Raw genomic sequence first — 16599 nt, 5'->3', positions numbered from 1 at the left:
CAGAATACTTAGTTACTCGCAATAATGCAGGCATAATCAGTAGAATCAACTCGTTGTAATCGACAAGACCTCCGAATAAACAAAAAAGAATAGCACTGAAAATGTTTCCCCTTAACCACATAAAAGGGAGCATACTAGCCAGAACTTTAGGTCACATTCTAGTGTACATCTGAATGAGTGCAAGTACCTTCTCTGCATCAAGCACAAGAGCTACAATATGAGCTCTCATCAGGTTCTTTCTTGATTGTACCACACTTAGTGATGATGGCCCTTTCTCCTTTCCCGCTCTTTCCATCCAACCAGCAGTATCCACCTGCATCGCAACAAGAAAGAAAAGGTCAATTCATGAAAATGGAGACAGCCTGAATGAACATTATGTCGTAAGCTCTAACACAGCAGCTATAGCCATATAGGAAAAGGCATCCAAAAGATACTATTAAACTCTCATATAGCAAGTTAACTTACCAAATATACAGTTCTGTTGTCAAATTGAAACTTAGCCCGGATGGAGTCCCTTGTTAAGCCTGACTCTGGACCAACCAGAACTCTTTGTTCTTGCAATAAGGCATTAAGCAGGGTCGACTTCCCAACATTAGGACGTCCCACAATTGCTAACTGCAGAGGTAACTTGCTTTCATCACCTTCATTGGCCTCAGCCTCGGAGGTAGGGTCATCTTCATTTAGTCCATCTATCACGTGACAGAAAACCAAGAATGATATTTACATACATTGGCATCATGGTTTTCCCTCCAGAAATTAACGGTACAGGATCATAAACTTCTCTTATTGCTTGAGAAAACGGAATATACTGTTTTCAAAGTTCAATAGGTGGTGGTTTGTTGCCACTTATTTATAAACTATAATGCCCAAACCTCTCCATTTCTACTTGAACAGAACCATTATGGAGAGGATTAGTGGATGGAGATATGGCAATTTTTTAAGCAATTCTGATACCTAGCTGAAAATCTTCTATTTATGCAAATTCGTCACACTTATGAATAGTGTATCAGTTTTATCAATCAGTACAGTACTGGAAGAAAGCAAAGATAAGAGGAACTACAAGTAAGTCACTGCATATCAAAACAAATATCTTATACTAACAGAACCAAAGTCATTGAAGATACAGCTACAAACTTACTATTTGGAAGTTGAAACATGTATTCCTCAAACAATGGCCTGAGTGTCTCATAAAGCTCTGCCATCCCAAGGCCTGTCTCTGCAGATATTGCAACTGGGTCACCAAAACCCAACCTGTGGGCTTCTCCAGCAGCCGAGGTCAAAACTCCATGCTCATCAAGTGACTCGGACTTATTCATTGCAACAATGGTATGTATACCAGATGCATGTTTTCGCAGCCATTGCCCGACCTCAAGATCCAACGGTTGTAGACCATCCCTGAGAAAGCCATTACACTTTTACTATACAACAAGTATCAACTTATCAACCTGACTCCAATGATAATAGGTTGGTAACAAACCAAAGCACACTCACCTCACATCAATCAAGAAAATGGCAAATTGAGATCTGACCAACACATTCCCTGTCATATCAACCGTCCGAGCAAGAATGCTCCCAGATGTTGCTGCAGTCTCAAGTCCGGCTGAGTCAAGCACGCGAAAACGGAGATCTCCAAGCTTGGCAACTCCTTCTCGGATGTCGCGGGTGACATGGTCTCCAGGTGTATTATACACCAATGCCTCCCTCCTCCGTATTAATCTAAATACATTCATCCAAAAAAATCAGTACAACGTACAAAACAAGTGAATGGAATAAGAGTGGAAAACGATGTAGGCTGTAATTTCTTCGCATAAAGCCATTATAACTTAAAATAATAGGTTGTTAGTAACATCTGTCATTTATCAAAAGTAGTACTATGTCATAGTGCAGGCTAGGGCAACCAAATGGTGTCAAGGTGTATGTAGCACGGAAGAGATAGAAGCTACTCCCTCCGTCCCAAAATAAGTGTCTTAACTTTGTACTCCCTACCTCTTATATTTCTTTACAGAGGGAGTACTAACTTTAGTACAAAGTTGTGCTAGAGTTGAGACACTTATTTTGGGACAGAGTATGCTCCCTAATTTTTAAGGCCTTACATTCAATTGAGGTCTTCAATTTGGAATTGGATCACCGATTTTGACCGGGTCAATGATTTAAGGGGCTTTCTCTTCGATTCTTTTATCATCTAATACACCATGCTCCCTAATAAGATAATTTTTAGAGCCCTCCCATTCAATTGAGTTGCTACACATTTAGTTGAGGTCTCCAATTTAAAATTGGGTCACCGATTTTGACCGGGTCAATGACTTAAGGGGCTCTCTCTTTAATTCTTTCATCGTCTATCCAATGCACTATGCTGCCTAATTTTGGAGCTCTCACGTTCAATTGAGGAGTTCATTGGTTCTCGATTTCTACCGGGTCAACGATTTCTCATGGAGCTCTCTCTTTCAGTTGAGGTATTTAATTTTGGATTTGATTCACGATTTTGACTGGATCGACAACTTCTCAAATTAATTGGAAACAACCATTCTATAGAAACACATCTGTCCCATACACCCTGTCACCCTCCCAACTAACAAAGAAGTGCCAACACGTGCACTGTAGCATTAATATAGTACATGCATTCACGAACGCTGAAAACTTTTCCATGTATGGGTTGATTAGCAGATAACACAAAATCATACTGCCAAAAAAACACATCAAAACATTGTATTATAAAAAAAGAAAACACACTTCACTATCTTCCCCAGGTGTCAAACCAATTTTGATCACTATGAAATCCCAACAACATAAATGGCGCAGCAAAGCGCGCCTAATCCTTCTAGTAGAGTATGAAAGAACAGTATGTTGGAGACATATAGGTGCATCCGTGCATGTGCAAGCTTACAGAGGGCTGCCTGAGGAAATATACCATATGCAGCTACAGCAACGAAGATGACAGCAACCATTTTGTGCAAATGTCATACAGCAAGCCAGAACGAGCACTTCGCAATTACAACGGAGAGTGCGTGTTGAATGAAATCTGTAAGAAGACGTGGTGCCTTAAAGGTGCTTGTGGAAATGGCTACCCCATGGAGCATGGAGCATGGAGCATGGAGCATGGAGCATGGAGCTACGCGGGAACCAAGCGCGTGTGGCGCCTCTCACCTGTTGAAGAGCGCGGACTTGCCGACGTTGGGGCGGCCGACGAGGATGATGGTGGGGAGAAGCGCCGCGTCCACCTTGGTGAAGTCGACGCGGGACTGCTTCATTGGGCTCCTCTTTGGCTTGCCCTTGGGCTTCGCGGGGGCCTCCGATATCTCTGCAACGGTGGAGTACGGGAAGCCGGCGGCGAATGGAAGGCGCGGGAGGAGAGGTAAAGCACAGGCTGCATCGGGGAGCTGGACGGTGAGACGAGGAGGGTTCAAGGGTTTGGTTTGGGAGGGGAGCGGAATCTTACCGAGAGGAGGGGGAGGTAGCGGAACTGGCGGGGAAGGAAGGGTACGGGGGAGGAGGAGGGCTGCCGCGGCGGGGCGGCTCCGGCGGAGGGCGGCGCGAAGGAGGACGGCGGCGGCGGCCATTTTTCGAAGGAAGTGTGCAACAGGTAGGCGACGAGGTTTTCAAAGCTGGGCCGGACAGGGGATGGTTATTCGCAGCGGGGCTCCATGCCAATTTGGCCTGCTAACTCTGAGGCCTCGTTTGGTTTGAAGGATTTTCATAGAAAAAATATGGGAACAAGGATTTCAGAGAAAAAAATTATATAACGCGTTCGATTTGTAGGAAATGCGTATATAAATTTCACAGCTCATTTTCTGTGTTTTTGAGAAAACTACGCATCCATTCAAAACTCATTTTGCGCGTAGGAACAAGGCTATTCAATTTCTTAGGATGGCAAGTGTCATCCTATTAAATTCTTGTACTATTCCCAATTCCTACGTTTTGGTTTCCTCCAAATTGAATGAGCCATGAAAGATGTTTCTAAGTTTGTAGGCAACTCCAACTGGCCGACCCAATCAAACAAAAACATTCCCTTAAATAAATAGACAAAAAAGATTACCCGGTTTTTTTTCTTCGTTTGGCTGGGATAGCAATATATACTTAGCAAATAAATCTAGCATTTTCTTCATAGTACCAAGAGAATGTTGTATGCCATGATGTCAAGTAACATTGCACCAAATGAATCGCACAAGCCCTCGTGTGCTCCGGCCTCATAGTTCATGCAAAACAAACAAATATAAGATGATCATGCATCTCGATCGATCATGAACTTTGCCTCTTCTCAAACCAAGCTCTTTTTTTGGGGTCATGTTTCTCAAGTCAGCCCCCATGATGCAGGCCTCCTCAGAGAGTAGTGCGAGGTCTACCTTTCTTTGCTTGACCCTCCATTTCCTTGGCTCTTCATCAAGTATTGGCCTCATCAATCTCAAGCTTCTTCTTTTGTATTCCAAAGTAGTTTTTCATTGCTTCCTCTTTCTCTTGTGTTTTCTCTTTTTCGCTTCTCACTTGACACCGACTTTTGGGTTATAAACCCCTTCAATGTTTCTTGCAAGGCAATTATTAAAGCATCGCGGTCTCCATCGAGTGCTGGCTCCTCTCACGAAATCCAGCTCTGCCCTTCCTCTCTATCGAGCATCGGCTTCGTCATCCTCTTCTCATTCTCTCCCTCCACAAGGGCTTAAAGCACTGTCATCTCACAACAGGCGCCGCCCAACTCAACGCGCTGCCGAGTGCCGCCACACCCCAAAACAACAGTTGTCCTCGACTCAAACTCCCCCCCCCCTCAAGCTCCCATCAAAATCTTGCTTTGATCTGTGAATTGATCCATTGTATCAGTGTTTTTTAAGTGTTTGTATATGCATACCCCACATAAAAAGTGGTGGTCGGTGCGGACAAGTCCCAGGACGTCCGGCGAGCCGTCCAGTGTCCACTTACATCCTGAATCACATGGCTACAGATCATTTCAATCTCTACTCCTAATGAAGCAGTTGGTAGCCTCGTATGGTTTATTTTTGTCCTCCTCCCACCTCCTCTGGGTTTTTTTCATCCTCCCTCCCACCTCCCAATTTCGTTGGTTTTTTTCATCGGTTTTTACTCGCCCCCTCCTCCCAATTTCGTCCGGTTTTTATTCGTCCCACCTCCCACCACCCCCTCGTACTGGTTCTTTCTCTCCACTTTTTTCTTGCAAACCAATAATTTCCTAACATACAAAAGATCACGAATCTATCTTTCCTTACCCGAACCAATCGCGCCCTACATCAGTGCATTTCTTTATTAAGAAAACTAACACGTAAATCTTAACGCATTGTAAACAAATCCCGTTATGGGCCTAATTAATTTATTGTGGAATCTATACGTGGTCGCATTGGTTCTTTTTCTCTCCACTCTTTCCTTGCAAACCACTAATTTCCTAACATACGAAAGATCATGAATCAATCTTTCCTTACCCGAATCAATCGATCCCTACATCAGTGCATTTCTTTATTAAGAAAGCTAACACGTAAATCTTAACGCATTGTAAAGAAATCCCGTTATGGACCTAATTAATTTATTATGGAATCTGTACATGGTCGCATCTCTCCCCTCGTGAAAAAATCGCATCCATCTCCCGTTAAAAAGGAAAAGAGAACATGAACGATCAATCCCACACCTTGCATCTCAGTAGCAAAAAATCGCCCCCGCCTCTGCTACTGCGCCTCGCCGTGTGCCCGACTCGACCCATGCCTTGCCTGCATGGCTGGACGCCGCCGTCTCCACCGCCACGTACAAGAAAACGGTGGGCAGAACCATCCATTCAAATCGCACACTCCCACCCTCCTCCGCAATCCCTAGCCTCGCATCACCCTATCGCTTTCTCGCCTCTCTTTCCCTTCGATGTATATGGTGCCGAGCGGCGGCCTCGAGCACCGGCAGTGCCACCCTCTCTATCTTCGCTGCGTCGAGAGATGGGACGAGGCTATCGTCGGTTCGCCGCCACGATTGGGCCGCCTTTGGTTGTCGCGCACCACCGGCTCCACCTAACGTGCCCGACCCTCTCCGCTTTCGACCTTCCGGCGAGTTGGCGACCACATACCTCCGCACCTCCATCCATCATCCACAAGGCCACTCCCTGCACCCACCCTCCTAAATTCTCCATACCGGCGGACAATCACCGAAGATCCAAGTTGGCCCGATATCAATTTTCTTACATGCTTTCTTTATCAGTTAGTGATGGGAATGGGTTCCAATTTCTCTCTCTGACTGTGGATTCGCAGGCAAGAAGCGCTTCTACATGCATTCTCCTGTCGGTCCCTAAAGTATCAAGGTAAATGGTTGATGTTGCGTTTGTCTAGGATGATATATGTTGGCTCTGTTCCGGTTCATCCGAGCAGTTCCGGTACATCGTGCATTTATCTTGCCAGTAATGTTCTGTGATACTCTGATGCACTTTGGGAATTGTTTATCGTGTCTTCAATGCAGAACATTTGTTTATTAATGCATGAGAAGAATCCTTGTTACTACCTTGAACCTGTTTTATAATCCATATTGTTATGCACTAGCGTGTGTGCGTGTGAAATAAATGGATTATGGCCCCGTACCTAATAAGATGGATATGTGTGTGTGTTAGAGAGAAAGAGAGAGGGAGAGAGAGAGGAGGGAGGGAGAGAGTGTGTGTGAGAATTTGATGGTAAAAAGGTCGCCAATGTCACTTGATATGTATGAGAATATTAAATGTAATATTAACATAATTGATATTGAACTCTTAAAGTTAATGTGGCCCCGTTGCAACGCACGGGTGTTCTTCTAGTCAACTATAACAACCAACAGGTCGCCAGTCCCAGGAGTATCATGCCAAAAAGAATCAGGGTACTGAAGATAATTTTACACTGCATAAACTAGATACATGGGGGTAAAGTTACACTGTCTGCTGTTCCTTCCACCCTAACATAAAACAATTAGACAGGCACATAGCTTCAAGAGTACGATACAATGTTAGCAGCCTAGAATGATGGTGACGTCAGACGGCGCCTATCTTCTCTTTGCTATTCCCGAACTGTGTCAGAAACTACCTCGTACTACACCGGAACCTAGGTCACCTATCCATAATTACATACAGGACATGTAAGTACAGATAGATACAGGAGAGATACATAGATTAGAACGGCTGTTAAATCTATGTCAGGCTCCACCAAAAACAGACGAGGCGAGGCTTTAACTCAGTCAGAATCGCTGTCATGCTCCAGGAAGCGGTATTCTCTTGGCCCGCCTAGTCGAAGAACTATGGTTCCGGAGTTCCCTTCATACCACTCGATGCCTTCCTTCTCCACAAGCTCGATAACCTATTACAGGCATTTGTTTATATATAATTGCATTCAAAAGCATGGCATGTGAAATCAAGGGATTAACATATTACGATTAACTGGATAAAGGGTTAAGGCATTTTTTAGGGAACTAAAATATCAGCATTACAAACCCCACCCAGAGCTGCACAACAATATTCTACTATACTGGACCATATGGCCACAAGACTAAATGTGGATAGAGTATGAAAGGATGCAACATCCAACCAACTGCAATTGAGGAGGGTTCATTTAGAGTATGAAGACGATGCCTTAAAACTACTGCAGTCACTATACTTAAAAGCAGCATATAGAAGTGACAAGAATGACTAATCAAACAAGAACATTCTTACCGATCGTTTTATCTTTCCTTTCCCTGTACCTTCAACACCACAACCAGTAATTACTCTAAGAAGGGTAGCTGTTTAAGGAAGAGAAAGGAAGACATGACAATAAAGCATTAGTCAAGACCAATGGAGCTAAATAATTACAGCATCAAATTGTATGTGAACACTCACATGGCATGCATACACAAACCAGCATGTGAACTTTGAGGAGCTTCATAGCTTGCTTGACATGTTGACCATGCAAGTCAATAGTCACCGTGTTTGTTATATGCTTGTTTCTGCCAAACCAAGATACCAGAGTCTGAGATCGGAGAATATCTCCCTGACTATCAGAAGCTATACAGTGGTTTACCTGGCTTCAAATATCTCCCTGCTGGCCTTCTCATCTTCCTTGCGACCCAATTCCCGATAATGTTTTCCCTAAAGCAAATAAATATTGGGCTATTTGAGATACTAAGGCACAAGTTAGCTATAAACATTCCAGAAAATATTCTGAAAAAATGAATACATCTTAGCATCTTATAACAGGGCTAATATCATTTACTAATTTTATGTATTGTAAGATAAGAAACAACATCAGCACATCACTTGGAGCTCTCCATCATTCAACCATTAAGGGTGAAAGATAAAGAGATCATGCCCTCTTTTTTTGTCATACTTTTGTCAGCCTTAACATCTTAAAATTGGAAGTCTGACCTCCTCTGCAAGGTACGAGGCATAAGATTTATCTCCTTTGGAATATGCCACAGCAGCCTGTATGGAATCAATAGAGATAAATATATGAAATACAAAAGAAGAACTGGCTCAAGGAGAACTGCGACAAAAATAGCGTCTTACTTTCTGATAGTACCCTTTCATCGTATCATAATGCCTAGCAGAAACACCACGGAACTCTCGATACCCATCCCCTTAACATTGAGAAATTACAGTTGTGTCATTTGCAGCAGTGCCAAATACAGCAATTACAAAGCACCATAAGTGAAACAAAGACAGTTATATGTGTAAGTGTAAGCAAATCCATCAAAAGAAGTTCCATTGTAAGAGCATATCTGATGTGAATGTCTACGTGTCAAATGAAGACTAATTAAATCAAGAAATGAGAAGTAGCAGTTTTACTTATAGGATAAATCTATATTGCTTAGATAAGGGAGTTATCGACCTCATGGTAAGAAAGACACTAACAACAGAAACCTATAGAGTTAGGAAACAGAAAGTATGTAAATTGCCATGATGGAGAAGAAGTGAATTCTTTGAGCACAAGGAACATGTCAACAAGCAGAGCGGTCAAAAACAGGATATACCATTTTTTGGTCTTTCTTGATTGCTTGCTGTGATGGGATGATTATATGACTGCAGCTTCTTCACGACCTTCTTCCAGTCCATTTTACTTGGCTCGTATGTGCGTCTTTCAGGTATTTTGAACAGCGACTCCAAGACTTGTTGTGGCATCTTGGAATCCACCACCGCCGATCTTGGAGACGGTGTTGCCGAGTGTTCCACCTCGCAAACAGCCTTCATGTAGCTACTGAACCAAAAGACCAGGCATATCATAAACCAACAACCACCGGCATGAAAGTGCAAGCACATGGCGAGATAACTGATATCAATGATGCCTAGGAGATAACTAGCTGTACAGCCAGCACCGTCAAAGTCTATGCAAATACTAATAGCATTGATGCCTAAGAGATAACTAGCTGCACAGCCACATACTGTCAAAGTCTATGTGATTATTGGTATAGCTGTACAGCCAGTACTGTCAAGGTCTGCTTGACTACTGATACCATTATGCCTAGGGAGATAACAACCTGTACAGCCAGTACTAGTGTACTACTGAAGTCGACAGATGACTAAGGCATTTAAACTGAGCCACTCATTTTATAACCCAAAACTCACTTAGGTTAGCTAAGAAAAATACTACTGTATAAGCTATCTTGGAGGAATACATTGCTAGCATGTGACACACGCTATGTGCGCATAAAGTCAGCTTTTATTAAACTGTCTTTGTCTAGACGATCAAGGATGCTTTATTTGTCAAGGCAGTCAAGGATATGAATTGTTAACATGTACTCCCTCTGTACACTAATGTAAGACATTTTTGCAGTTCAAATTGAACTGCAAAAACGTCTTATATTAGTGTACAGAGGTAGTACTTATCTAATCTCATGTGCTATGTAACTTCTGAGCTGCCAAATGTGCGAAAGGGGCACAAGAAAGCACTGAATACTCTCCATTCAACAATTACCACTATGTCTGTCCATACTCAGCTACAAACAAAAATATGACATGCGTACATAGCATCTTTGTGCATAAGTATGCATTAAGTATGTGCGTGTCAAACACATAAACATGAAGTATCAAGTTCACCAAGCAACACATTAGACAGCTGCTATATAATGTTACTAAGAATCTAAAGAAAGCATATGTGCTCAGATAAGATTCACCTGCTCTGTTGTTCCCCCCAGAAGAATTCATGTTGCCTTTCAGAGTGATTGTATGACATACCAGGTATTTCTTCTAGGAACTGAGTAGAACAAAATGTTAGAATATGATAATTTTACAAGGAAGCGCTTACAAAGTACTACATGCATTCTATTGTGTCAAAGAAATAATAGGAAACTGGAGATGCGTTTAGTGGACTAGCACAGACATGCCAACCAGAAGTAAATAGCAATGACATTCAACATTGCTTGCTATCTTACGTTGCACTAGGACGTCAAAATGAACAACAAAGCTACAGGTTCTATTTTACTTCCTGTTAAGACTTTTTTGGCAACTTCTGCGACTATAAAACAGGTCGTAAAACACAGCAATGGTAAACTGGCAATAGTTGGTGCTTTGAAAGATGCAATCTAAACTATCCCCTCTCATACGGATATAACATGTTGGCCAGTAAGAAGGGGTTCTACTAACTGCACTAATTATAAATAATAAAGAACTATGATCCCAGGCTTTTTGTAGAACAAAATATTTATTACTGGACTTAGTAGCTTTAATGTATGCAGGAGTCAACTAAGATTAACTGAAATTTCTATGATCCCAGGCTATCTGTAGAACAAAATATTTAGTACCGAACTTAGTAGCTTTAATGTATCTAAGATTAACTGAAATTTCTGCAAGAAACAGGTGATTTGCACTGAAAAATAGGAGCATATATTGTAGTGACTGTGCAAAGTTAATACCTGGCGTGGACTCTGTTGAATGCTTGCAGTACATTCTTCTTCAAACAATCCATTTCCTGGGAAGAGATTTGGAGAGGATGAGCCATTTGTTTCTTCATTAGGAATGCACCATCCCATACCAGAGATATCAAGCAATGCATCCAGAGCCTGAAAACACCTTGTTAGTAATATCTCTCAACAAATTGTCACTGACTTAAAAGTATGCCATTCGATGCAAAGAGCACAAGCTTTTTAGGTTTCACACCAGAAAGCTTAGTTGGTTACTTGGTTTTGAACAATTAAATTAATTTCCTAGTCTTAGGGCCGCCTGGGTGCACAGCCGCCAAGGCACATGACAAGGTGACAATTAGGCGATACAAAATATATCTGTAGTATAAATTGTACAGTAACAAGTCCTAAGCATATTCTGTTCCATCATGGCATCGACCAACAGAAATCGCATGTAAAGAGCCAAACCTACCTGTCATACCACCCTAGTACTTGGGCCACTCTAAATTTTCTTACCTTCCTCCCATTTTCCTTGTTTTTTCTTCTCTACTACTTTAAGTTCCCACTCCCCCCTTTTTGATGTCCTAATATCTTACAGGCGAGTGCCGATGTCGTCCCACACCCTCACCCACCCACCCTCACCCCTCCTCAACTATTTAGTTGCAAATTGTAAACGCTGGTGATTTTTGTTAAGAACTCCCTCCGTCCCATAATATAAAATCTTATTACATCCAATTTATGAGCAAATTGGATGTAATAAGATCTTATATTATGGAACGGAGGGAGCATATTATATTTCCTCTTCCTATCAGATCGGTCTTTTGGGATAGTTGGTTGATAGGAATATCTAACATGGTATCAGACCTGAGGTCCTGGGTTCAAGTCTCAGTCCCCGCATTTTCCCCAATGATTTATCCACGCCCACGTCTGGCGTGGGGTGAGGTGTTGATCATTCCATATCCGCGTCGGACGTGAAGTGGGGTGTTAAGTATATTATATCTCCTCTTCCTATCAGATCGGTCTTTTGGGAGAGTTGGTTGATAGGAATATCTAACAATTTCAACCTCACAAGCACCCGGATGATTTTCGGTGCCTTCACAGATCTGATAACCACGGCAGAACAGAAGAGGAGGTAGGCAACACTATTAACCGGATTTTTTTATGCATGGGCTCAAGGAACTAGAGGAAACTCCCAGAACCATGTGTGAACTGGCAAACATACACATGCGCTTTTTTTTGTTTGTCAAAATTTAAAGGTATAAAGCAAGACAAAAGACCGTTGATATTGCCCACAACAGGCAAGATTATAGCCCCAGCCAATCAACAGAATTTTGTAAAATCCATAAACTTAAACACTGGTCGAGGGCCTCGAGGCACTAAGAAATGCACCGAATAAGCTACTTGTTTACCTGCTCAACATCATATCCAGACTGACCTGCAAGAAATAGATATAGCATAAGGAACACTTTCAAAGATGTCCAACTGGTTGGCCAAATGAAATACAATTGTTACTAAACACACTCATATTCGAGCAAGCACAAAAATCTAATTTTACATTAAGCAGCTTCTTACAGAATAAGAATAAAAATGAATGAATTTTTATCCAGTTGTTGAAACAGCAAGTTGCATTTAATAATTAGACGTGTTGCATAACATGTATTTTTCCCCAATTGTATGGTCAACCATGCAGCAGTTCTGCATACAAACACCAGGTACTAGTGTGCAACTAAAACTATGGATTGGCTTAAACTGTACAACACTAGAAGAATTGTGCAATCTGTAAGCCAACCTCCCACCCACATGTTCTTTGCACCAAAACAAGCAAAGTGAATCTATCGCTTCAATGTGATATTGTGCAATTTGTAGTTGTGGAAGGTAGCTCATATCACAAAACAAAAATTCTAGGCAGCAACCTCCTTAACACTTAATATTTACGCAGGGAGAACAAGGGAGCATCGTGAAATGCCTTAACAGACATCCACTTGACTGATCGCATGAATCTTGCTTTGCTCCGGGCTTCTATAACCTTGCACATGATAAACTCAATAATCATTTCTCTGAATTGACTTTTCAGAGATTTTAGCCCAATCAATCAACACTGCCTTGCTAATTACAAACATCCACTCTGGAAGCACTACAAATCAAAATCACACAGCATTTTGACGGTCGCAATTTGATATCCTAACAGTAACACTGTTTTATTTCCTGCCAGTTGCTTAAAGAGAATGCAATGCCAATAATATCAACAGATCAGATGCCAGCGTGGAAATAGCACCACAAAATTACTTCGATATCTGCAGGTACAGACAGGAAACTGGAGTAGCAAGGAAATAGCACACAGAATTACTTCCGACATCTGCGGCTACAGGAAGGAAACTAGGACTAAAAACATACGAGGACAATCAAACAAGAGGTCACTCTTTTTAATAGATTGGCTTATGCATGCCTCATGTGTTCTGTTCCACATTTTGGCACATCAAATTTCTAAGAGAAGAAGTCAAAGTGCCAAAACATGCCCCCGCTCACTAAATGGTTTATTGTGAACTGAGGACAGTGCTTCAAACCTTCAGGCCCTGGTTGGATGACATTTAGTTCGTTGGGAAGGTTTAGTATATAGTTCAAAAAATTAAAGCTTTCCAAAAAAATGCCGTGGAACTCCCTAAATACCAACACTTCCCAAAAATAACCTTTTATCCAAACACGCAGTTTATCCTATATAGCAAATTTGCAATTCGGCTTGGTTATGACTTCTGGCAGCGGAAACAAACGATCCCAGGTAAAGCACTTGGATATGAAAAGTAGAGCAGCTAGTACTAAACGACTCACCCAGCACGTCTTTGACCACACCCATGCTGAGCTCAGAATGATCTCCAAGCATGGAGCAGAGGAACTGCTCGGCCTCCTCAACATTAAGCGTGGGATCGGCACCTCCGCTTTCTCTCCCCCCGTTTCTCTCATCATTCCAGCCGTTGCTGACGCTTTCTCCATCCATGTCCTTCCCCTTCCCCTTCCACCCACTTCTCTCGGTCGCGCTTACAGGCGGCGTGGCAGGCCGCGAGTAGCCCTTGCCGATCACGTCCGCGACGATGCCAGACGCGGCCACGGGAAGCTTCCTGGGCCTGCGAGCCGGCTTCCTCCCAGCAGATCCGGCGCGCGGGGAGAGATCTGGCGGTGGCGGCGGCGGCGGCTGCATGTCCTGCGTGGAGCCGAGGATGCCGGCCGCGAGGAAGGGGTCGCCGCCGGCCTCGCGGTAGGCCGAGTCGACCTGGTCGATGGTGGCGCTGCCGAAGGCCTCGAGCAGCCAGGCGAGGTCTCGCCGCTCGTCGCCCGTGGCCGAGGAGGACGCGGCGGAGTCGGTCGAGGAGGGGGCGTAGAACGAGGAGGTGGACGCGGCGCCCGACGAGCTGGAGGTGAAGGCGCGGGCGTACCCGGAGGCGTCCCCGCCGCTCCCGCTGCCGCTGCCGCTCGACTCCGTCTCCGAGGCCGCGGCGGCTAGGGTTAGGGTTTCGGCGAGCGGCGAGCGCGGGGAGGACCCCGGCGCCGGAGGGGTCGGCGGCGCCGCCCCGTCGGCGGCCGCCGGCGAGGGCCGCTTCTTCTTCTTGGATTTCTTCTTGGTGCTGGGCTTCATTTCGGGCGATGGCCGCCTTTTCCCCTCCCCTATTTTCCTCCTCCTCCGGGGTGTTTTTTCGAGGGGGTTTTGACTTTTTCCTGATCGTTTCAGCCTGGCAGAGAGAGGGCGAAGGGGAGGAGGAGGAGGAAGAAGGCGGGGCGGGGAGCCGGCGAGTCGAGTCACGCGGTCGACGGAGGCGTGGCGTGGCGGGCCCGCGGCGGAATATACTACGCCCATTTGCATGTGGGGCACGTCACCCGCGGGTCCCACATGTCATGCTGTAGGTGCGGCTGGCGGTGAGGAGAGGAGGGGTGTGGATGGAAGGGGGCTGAGGCGACGGCCGATACTTATTTTGGACTGCTGGTTTACCCCGTTAGACTGGTGGATGGGGTCGGCCGACGGGTCGTGGTCGTGCCCCGCCACGCACACCTTCGCTTGAGTGAACCGGATAGGTACGGGGCGGTTGGCCGCGGGTATCAAGGGGGCCGGGCGGGGATCTATTTTTATTTTATTTAAACTGTGATTGCGAGCGAGGGGGCGGGGGCAGGGAAAAGCATTTGAGGTGGTACAGTACGATCGGTCAGTATATATCGATTAAAATCTTAACTGAAAATCGTTGCGCAGACTGCCAATTTGGTGCCTCGGAATGTTTTTTTACGGCAACGTGTGTCTCATTTATATCATAATAATCACAGTACAAGTCACGTGCACGGCGATCTGACAAAACTGAGAAGACAGTAAAACGTCAGCCTTTGCACAAAAGAACATCACTAAAAAAAATACAATCAAGACCGAAGAATCCTCTGAATTTGACACCAACGCCCGTCACCTGCCTCTGGTGCCATCATAGCAGCCATCAAAGTAAAAAATATTGACGGATCACCTCCTCATCTGAACTCGACTCAGCTCAATCACTGATATGCAGCTTTGCGAACCTCTAATGTGGCTCCCAAAACCATTATTGTCGAACGAATCAGACTAGGGCAACACTCCTACACGTCATCAAACTCCAGATTTGACACCCCATACGACTAAGACGCCGGAGAAGAAAACCATATGTGTCATCCACGAGCCACGAACCCTGCACACGATCCACCATCTTTCATATCTGCTTCTGGGTACCTCCCAAGCTCCGCGTCGACGCTAGAGCAAACATCGTCTCAACAATGGAGCCCGAGGACACAAGTCCACTACGAGGATGCTGTCGCCGCCACGTCATCCTTACTTGAACATACTGGTTTCCAAATTCATCCTCAACCATAGGACCGATGGCCTCATCAGGGAAGGATCAGAAGAATCTATTCTGCGCCGCCATCATCGATTCATCGCCGCCGAAACCAAGACGATGAACAAGAAAAAGAAAACTAGACTACGAGGGGCTAACGATCCACACCATGGGTCCGGTGATCCCCCTCACCACCGACGACCTAGATCGTCGACAGAGAACAACGCTGGAAGATTGGCCTCTCCAGACAGCGGCTAGGGTTCCAGCCGCCGGGGACGAGAGGAAAAAAGGGTTTCCCATTTTCCACTGAATTTTTAGGGGATTTTCCCTCCCGTGGTGTGCACCCTCCCTATGCTAATTTGCCGAAAGTTACTAATATCTTTACCGGAAAAGTACCGATCACAGATACAACATGTATTTTACCAGTGTACAAAGTTTTTTCTTTTTGCAGGTTACTACTGTACAAAGTTGAGGCCTAAAAACCAGCTCACGTATTAAAAAAACAGACAAATGTGGCACTTTGTAGTGACTATGGGCCAAATTAATACAATATGACATGTGGATCCATGGCATGTGATTTCAGGCTCCACGTGATGACGCTTTTTTTTTTAAACTTGATGACGCGTTTTCATAAGATCCATAGCATGTGCTAAACCTTGGACTCTGCGTGACGACGCGTTTTCACTTGGAAACTGAGAGATGTTTTTATTATACTCCCTCCGTTCCAAAATAGATGAGTAACTACTAGTGGCGTTTTTGTCTGGAACATCTGAGCTTGACCCAAACGGGGTAGAATCATCTATGAGAGGGGAGCCAGTAACTACCATGTGCAAACTGCAAACTAACGTTAGTTAGGCCAACTCCAACTTGCGACTCCATTTTGTCCGGATGCATTAGTTTGGGTTGAAACGGACAAAATTCGTGGCCCACGCGTGGCCGCGACGACGTACCTCTTTCG

At 44.4% G+C, this 16599-nt stretch overlaps 2 protein-coding genes across 4 annotated transcripts in view; both read right to left on the bottom strand.

Annotated features, from left to right (window-relative positions):
* Nucleotides 1-3578, bottom strand: part of LOC119275510 (GTPase Der-like) — a 9681-nt gene extending 6103 nt beyond the window's left edge. The window contains exons 1-6 of one of the 2 annotated variants that reach the window (XM_037556375.1): nucleotides 3437-3578; nucleotides 3145-3364; nucleotides 1492-1716; nucleotides 1139-1395; nucleotides 466-689; nucleotides 188-313 (exon numbers count right to left, since the gene is read on the bottom strand). In XM_037556375.1, coding sequence (XP_037412272.1) covers nucleotides 188-313; nucleotides 466-689; nucleotides 1139-1395; nucleotides 1492-1716; nucleotides 3145-3364; nucleotides 3437-3557 — 1173 coding nt within the window. In that variant the 5' untranslated portion in view covers nucleotides 3558-3578. Of the gene's footprint in view, nucleotides 1-187; nucleotides 314-465; nucleotides 690-1138; nucleotides 1396-1491; nucleotides 1717-3144 lie in introns of both variants that reach the window. The other variant, XM_037556374.1, reaches the window with a different exon arrangement.
* A 3236-nt stretch (nucleotides 3579-6814) lies between these two features.
* On the bottom strand, nucleotides 6815-14580 carry LOC119275509 (SMR domain-containing protein At5g58720-like). Of its 2 annotated transcripts, none has more exons than XM_037556371.1 (11): nucleotides 13633-14580; nucleotides 12216-12241; nucleotides 10819-10965; nucleotides 10081-10160; nucleotides 8941-9164; nucleotides 8477-8547; nucleotides 8336-8392; nucleotides 7992-8059; nucleotides 7811-7917; nucleotides 7646-7713; nucleotides 6815-7292 (listed from the first exon to the last, which is right to left on the bottom strand). In XM_037556371.1, exons 1-11 carry the CDS (start codon nucleotides 14432-14434, stop codon nucleotides 7170-7172), a joined length of 1773 nt encoding a protein of 590 aa, XP_037412268.1. In that variant the 5' UTR covers nucleotides 14435-14580; the 3' UTR covers nucleotides 6815-7169. The 2 variants fall into 2 exon arrangements, with proteins under 2 accessions (XP_037412268.1, XP_037412270.1); XM_037556373.1 differs by having other exon boundaries at nucleotides 8941-9161; nucleotides 13633-14579.
* Between the last annotated feature and the right edge of the window lie 2019 nt (nucleotides 14581-16599).

The sequence above is a fragment of the Triticum dicoccoides genome, chromosome 3B (assembly GCF_002162155.2).
Source record: "Triticum dicoccoides isolate Atlit2015 ecotype Zavitan chromosome 3B, WEW_v2.0, whole genome shotgun sequence".
NCBI lineage: Eukaryota > Viridiplantae > Streptophyta > Magnoliopsida > Poales > Poaceae > Triticum > Triticum dicoccoides.
Note: the sequence above shows the minus strand (reverse complement) of the source record. Positions and strands in the feature narration are given on the sequence as shown.